This window comes from Podarcis pityusensis (assembly GCF_964106645.2).
Source record: "Podarcis pityusensis genome assembly, chromosome: 1".
Taxonomy (NCBI): Eukaryota; Metazoa; Chordata; class Lepidosauria; order Squamata; family Lacertidae; genus Podarcis; species Podarcis pityusensis.
In genome coordinates, this window is record NC_138028.1 from 107,616,518 (window position 1) to 107,623,476 (window position 6,959).

At 48.6% G+C, this 6,959-nt stretch overlaps 1 protein-coding gene across 3 annotated transcripts in view; it reads left to right on the plus strand.

The window, feature by feature from the left end:
- Positions 1 to 6,959, plus strand: part of TANC1 (tetratricopeptide repeat, ankyrin repeat and coiled-coil containing 1) — a 139,862-nt gene that overhangs the window by 102,876 nt on the left and 30,027 nt on the right. For all 3 annotated transcript variants that reach the window (XM_081005397.1, XM_081005396.1, XM_081005398.1), the window contains 2 exons: positions 808 to 1,092; positions 2,508 to 2,656. In XM_081005397.1, the coding sequence (XP_080861523.1) occupies positions 808 to 1,092; positions 2,508 to 2,656 (434 nt within the window). The remainder of the gene's footprint in view (positions 1 to 807; positions 1,093 to 2,507; positions 2,657 to 6,959) is intronic.

Genomic DNA, 6,959 nt, shown 5'->3' on the forward strand with positions numbered 1-6,959 from the left:
ACACAGATTGCCAGTGGCTTCCCAAGGTTGCAGATAAGGGACATACTCAATCCACTACTTGGAGATGTGGATTGAATCTGGGGCCTTCTGCATGCAGAACAGATGCCCTACTGGTGAGATACAGCTTCTCTCCCAGGGCTCACAAAACCATTATGTCTGATCAGCCTTGATCAAAGCGTCTCCAGAGTACGGTGTGATGGCTTTGGGGACAGTGGCAGCCCCAGGACATTTAGGGTGGGGAAGGAGACAGCTCTTCCCCTTCACATTAACCAGCAAGTCCTACAGATTTGGAAGCAGAGAATAAATAATTCCACTCAAGAGCATTTAACGTTCTGCTCAAGTGGGACATGGTGTAAGGTAGAGTGCATTGCAATTGCCTTAACTTTCTTGCTTGCCTTTTGGTTTTTTAGAAGCAACATTTCCCCAGGACTTTACTTTGGAAGCTGGCTGTGTCTTATAGGATGCCTCCACAGGCTTACCTTTATTATCTCAGATTTTGAGGCTCTAAAAATATGTACTTATGCAGATTTTTTCTTTTTAGTAGCCCACACTCTTGCTGTGTATGAATCTTGAATGGAAGCCATTTAAAGTTTAGAAGCTGACTTTATGAAATCAGCTGTGCACTTCTGCTCTGGTGTACTTATGATTCAAGGCTTTGTTTACAGTAAATTGATTTGAGGCTTTGTTTACAACAAATTGTTCGAAAACAGATTAGTTGCATTTTCTAAAGTTTGAGTGCTTTTGCCTTAAATTGATCTTTCGTTGCTTAAAATATTGTCTTCTAACAAGTTTTTTCCTTTCTCTCAGCACGTTTTGTCCCCTATAAGCCTCAAGACATTCTGCTTAAGCCACTATTGTTTGAAGTGCCAAGCATAACAACGGACTCTGTGTTTGTCGGAAGAGACTGGCTGTTTCAGGCAATAGAGGAAAAGTTGAAGAATAATAAAGAGCAGGCAGAAACCAGGGGAGCTGTTGTTGTTGGAAATGTGGGATTTGGGAAGACTGCTATTATTTCAAAGCTTGTGGCACTTAGCTGTCATGGAAGTCGCATGAGGCAGATTGCTTCCACCAGCTCTAATTCTTCTCCCAAAAGTAGGTTTGAAAACAATTTTTGTAGATTATTTTTGCTAATTCAGAAAAGTGTAAACACCACTGTATTTGCATGCATATGTGCTACATGAACTGCCATCTTTGTGGGACAAATAAATTGCATTAGCTATTCTTAACATTGGTAGCACCTCTTCCCCATTCCCAAGTTGCTCTCTTGGTAGACTGTGGAAATGAGCTGCTTGGTAGCACAGTTCCTACAAGGGGCCTATTGGAGGTGTAAAGGACAGGGCCTCCTTGGTGGTAGCGCTGCCAATGTTATGGAATGAATACCCTTCAGAAGATCCATCGGACTCCTTTAGTTTTGGCGCTAAGGCATCTTTCGAAGTGTGTTAGATGTAGGGTTGAGAAGAGCACCATTTAACCCTCTATCTTGGAAAGGCTATTCTCTGCCCCCACTGTTGTTAATTTTGCTGTCTTACATTGTTCTGTTTGCTGATTTGCATTTTATTTTACTCTGTTGTGCATATGGTTCCAATATGTTCACCACTTTGGGACAAAGCAGTCTGTAAGTAAACTCTACTAAATAATTGCAGAGAACTTCATGTTTCAACAGATACTCGGTGTGTGATTAAAAATCAGCTGCATTTAAAGTTTTGGGGTTTTTTTTATTTGCTGCTGTGGCTTAATACAGGGGTAGCCAATATGGTGCCCTCCATATGCTGCTGGAGTACAATTCCCATACCCCCTGACCATTGGTCATGGTGGTGAACGTGGACCTGGAGGGACAATGTTGGCTACCCCTGCTGAATTCTCCATGTTTATATTGACTTCAATGCTGGCAGTAAGTATGTCTTTAATTTACACAGCTTCTGTTTTTCGCTCACATACTCACACTCTGTTGCTTTGTTGCCCAATGGCTCCCCCCCCCCAAGTCCTCTTCTATGTCTGAGTTCCATTTTATCGCACAGGTGATGTGTGTGTGCCCATTCTCAAAATTAATAGCCTTACTGTACGGAAATTGGGAGTCTATGGTGCTTTCACCCCAACCAAACCCTATGGAGATGCTGACCTACTCAGAACAAATATATCTGTCATTCCATGCTAGTGTTTTGTTACCATAGGCCCATGAAACGAAATATAGCCTTGGGGTACATTTGGAAGGGCGGGTTTCTTACTACAAGGGAATTTTAAATGTTTTTCTTCTGTTTTTTATTTGGGCATTTGCTGTTACGGCATCTCTAAATTAGCCGAGCAGATCTTCAAAGTGATGAGCATGTGCAGCTACATGGATGAAGTCATAACTGGTAACACATGCAGGCAGGCTGTGGGATTTCAAACAGTGTTTTAACTTTCCCTGGAAGACTAAACATCACCAACATTGCAGATACATAATTTATACCACAAAATGGATCACTGCTGGTTATAACTCTGGTGTCTGCTGGTCTCTCTCCTCACAGGCAGCGACCCCTGTCAAGAGATTCCTCTCAGCCAGATACCCGCTTCTGTTGCCTCGGCGGGTACCAGTACAAGCAAAACATTCAGCTGCCCCCCAGCTCAGGAACATCCGAACCAAATGGCAGAATCTGTTAGACGTCTTGCATCAAAGGTAACATCTTAATATTTAACAGCTCTTAACCATAATCCAAATCACACACATTCTACCTGTATATTGACCCCCTTACAAGAATTCAGAATATTTAGAAGCACTGTGTGATGGGACGATGAGCTGCTTGTGTGTAAAATCCTAGTCCCTCAGAGTTTGGTCAAGTTTGCAAACCTCTGTCTGTAACGGAGCCCCTTAAACATGGCTCCGTCAGTCGCTGGCAGATTCCGACAGTGGTTGCTTTCGGAATCGCTTCCAACATAAAAGCTCCTTAACGGAAACACGTCTTCTGGACTCTCTGCGTGACAGTTTCCGGCGAGGAGTGGGTGTCCCTACAGGAGGTCCTGAAACCTCCCCACTGTTTTCGCTGGAAGTGTCTCTGAGCCATCCCTCCAGCTCCCTTTCCCTCAGCCCAGCTCCTCTCCCCCTACTGGTTCCCTCTTCAGCTGCTGAGTCTCTCCCAACCTGTGTGAGCCCTTTCACTTCCCTTCCTTCCGATGGCAGTTCCCTGACATCCACCTCCCCTCCAGGGCCCCCTTCATCCCCTCTCGCCCCCTCCTCTACGGGCGGTGAGGAGGCAAAACCCCGGAATGAACTTCCTTCATCTTCCGATGTCCCGAACACTTCTCTCCACCTGTTGCGGTTCCTGGTCTCGAAGTACTCCTCCTCCTCAGAGTCCATCTCCCCTTCCCCTTCCGATTCCGAGAATCCTTCCAACTCCTCCTCCTCATCGGTGGTCCCAAAGTATTCCCTCCGGAACCTCTCCACAGGCTGAGGTTTCCTTGGGAACCTTTGATGGAACGTTTCTATCAATACCTCGTCATTGATATCTTCTGCCATTACCCAAGTGTTTTCTGACTCCGGTTCTCCTTCCCACGCTACCAAATACTCCACCTGATCCCCCTTCCATCTGGCGTCGAGGATTTCTGCCACATGGCTGCTGCATTCCCTTTCTTCTATGACCGGTCCCCGAGTGGCCATCCCTTCTCGTCCCCCCTCATACGGTGACAGTAACGACCTGTGAAATACTGGGTGCAGTTTCATGTGGTTGGGTAACCGGAGCCTGAAAGCCACTGGGTTGACCTGTTGAATGACCTCAAAGGGACCCAATCTCCTGGGTCTTAATTTCTTACAACCTCCTTTGAACGGCAACCCTTGGGTTGACAGCCACACCCTATCTCCCACCCTTATGGTTTCACCTTCCCTTCGGTTCTTGTCTGCCTGCCTCTTGTATTCTTCCTTCGCCCTTTCTAAGTTGAGTTGGAGCTGACGATGGATTGCTTCCATTTCTTCTACAAAATGCTCGGCTGCCGGGACACCCCATCTCTCCCCTTCTCCCCCTGGGAAAGCCCTGGGATGACACCCATAATTAGCCAAGAAGGGGCTCATCCCTGTGGACACATTCTCGGCATTGTTGTAGGCAAATTCCGCCAGCGCCAACTTTTCTACCCAGTCATTCTCTCTGTCATTGACATAACACCTCAGGTATTGCTGGAGGACCCCGTTTGCTCTTTCCGCCTGCCCGTTGGTTTCAGGGTGCCGGGCAGTCGAAAAGTTGACCTCCACCTGCAGTAAGCTCATGAGCTTCCTCCAGAACCTGGAAGTAAATTGTTTTCCTCGGTCTGAGACCACCCTCAATGGCACCCCGTGCAACCTAAAAATGTGTTCTACAAATAACTTCGCTGTCTCTTCCGCCGTGACTGCATGCGAGCAGGCTACAAAGTGGCACATCTTTGTTAGTAGGTCTACCACCACCATGATGGCTGTTTTCCCCTTGGACTTCGGCAGATCAGTCATAAAATCTATCGACACTGCCTCCCAAGGTCGTTCTGGGGTTGGTAAGGGTTCTAATAGCCCCGCCGGTGCCCGCCTCTCCCCTTTGGCTCGCTGGCATTGCTCACACCCTCTTACATACTCCCGTACATCTTCCCTCACCTTAGGCCACCAAAATTCCCTGGTGACCAACCACATGGTTTTGTGTTGTCCAAAATGCCCCGCCGTGGGGCTGTCGTGCAACTGCTTGAGTACCCTCCCCCTTAAGTCTCCTTCAGGGATATACAGTGCCCCTTTGTAATACAAAGCTCCATTTCTTTCCTCGAAACCCCCTGGTTCCTCTCCCTCACCCCTAAGACCTCTGAGCTTATTCTGGGCGTATTCATCATTCTCTGTTTCCTCTACCAGTTCTCTTTGTCCCACCAATGCCGCCCCACACACCCAGCGGTCCTCTGGAATGACATGTCTCTCTTCGGGTGCTCCCTCCTCCTCCAAATATTCAGGTTTGCGTGAGAGAGCGTCCGCCCTAATGTTCTCTGGGCCTGGCACGTAACAAATCTCAAAGTTAAATTTGGAGAACTCCTGGGCCCATCTCACTTGCCGTTGGTTGAGCACTCGTGCCGTCCTCCAATACTCTAGGTTCTTGTGGTCAGTGCACACTTGCACCTTATGTTGTGCGCCAATTAGCAGGTGCCTCCATCTCCGGAACGCCTCATGAATGGCTAGTAGTTCTCGGTCATACACCGTGTAGTTCCTCTCGGATTTGTTCAGCTTTCGCGAAAAAAAGGCACACGGTCTCCACTCTGACTCCTCCTTCCCTGGCTGCAGAAGCACCGCCCCAATCGCTCTGTCTGATGCGTCAGTTTCCACTCTCATCGGTTTTTGTAAATCCACATGCAGGAGTTGTTGTTCCGAGGCGAAGGCCCTTTTTAGTTCCTCAAATGCTCGCTCCGCCTCCTCAGTCCAAACGAACTTCTTCTTACTGCTGAGACAGTCCGTAATGGGCGCCGTCAGGTGGGCAAAGTTTCGGATGAACTTACGATAGAAGTTCCCAAATCCTAGGAACCTCTGCACATCCTTCCTTGTTTTGGGTGTTTTTCCATTCCAGCACCGCCTGGACCTTGCCGGGATCCATGGCCAATCCCTTGTCTGACAGGCGATACCCCAGGAATTCCACCTCCTTGGTATGAAACTGACACTTCTCCAGTTTCACCCACAGCTGGTTGGCTTGCAGCCTGCTCAACACTTCTCTGACGTCTCTCACATGCTGCTCCTCATTCTCAGAATACACCAACACGTCGTCTAAGAAGGCCACACAATTCTTGTAAAGCAAAGGCCCCAGGACGTGGTTCATAAACGATTGAAAGCACGCGGAGCCTCCTTGTAGGCCGAAGGGCATAACTAAATATTCAAATGCCCCCAAAGGGGTGAACATGGTGGTTTTCCATTCATCCCCCTTCCTTATTCGTATCAGGTTGTACGCCCCCCTTAGGTCCAGTTTAGTAAAAATCTTTCCCTTCCTGACCCTTGTCAAAATGTCGTCAATCCTGGGCATAGGGAAAGCCACTGGTTCTGACACTGCATTTAAGGCCCTGAAGTCACACACAAGCCTCGGCTTGTTCGTGTTTTTTTATCCACAAAAAACACTGGGCTGCCCCCCACCGCCCTGGACTCTCTGATGAACCCTCTCTTCAGGTTCTTGTCAATGAACTCTCTTAGCTCCTGCATCTCTCTGTCTGACATGGCGTACAGCTTGCCTACAGGGAGCTGTGCCCCAGGGAGTAAATTGATTTGACAGTCAAAGGGTCTATGCGGGGGTAATTGGTCAGCTTCCCTTTCGCTGAAGACGTCGCGGAGATCTGCGTATTGTCGTGGTACCTTCACGTTCTCCGTTACTTCAGTCCCTGCTAGGGTGGCTTGGGCCCCTGCCAAACCCTTTCCCTCTTTGCAGTGTTCTAAGCAATGTGCTGAACCAAAAGAAACCACTCTCTGATGCCAGCCCACCAGCGGATCATGTAACGCTAGCCAGCTCATCCCCAATATAATGGGAGCTCCTCCCAAGGTGGCCACATTAAACGCTATCAGTTCGGTGTGCCTTGCCACCTTCATTATCATTGGGACGGTCTGCAAGCTGACTTCTCCTCCCAACAGCTCCCTGCCATCGATCGTGGTCACCTGCAGGGGGTTGCTTAAAGGGATCGTCTGTATCTGGTGTTCAGCTGCAAACTCTTTGCTCATGAAATTGCAGGAGCTGCCTGAGTCCAACAGCGCCTTTATCTTTAGAGGGTGTCCGTTTGGCAGCTCTAGCGCCACTTCTATCACTAGGGCGGGTTTTAGGAGGTTCTGGCGTGGGCACTTTCACTGCTCTTTGGCCTGACTGCTGTGCCCCGACGGTGGCAGCCAGGCGTTGGCTTTTACTTGCTTCGGTATTTCTTCCTCTCTTCCCTCCACAGCTCCTACCATCCCTTGCCATTCCTTCCTCTGGGGGCAGACTCTGGCAAAGTGACCTGGCTGTTGGCAGAGATAGCATTTC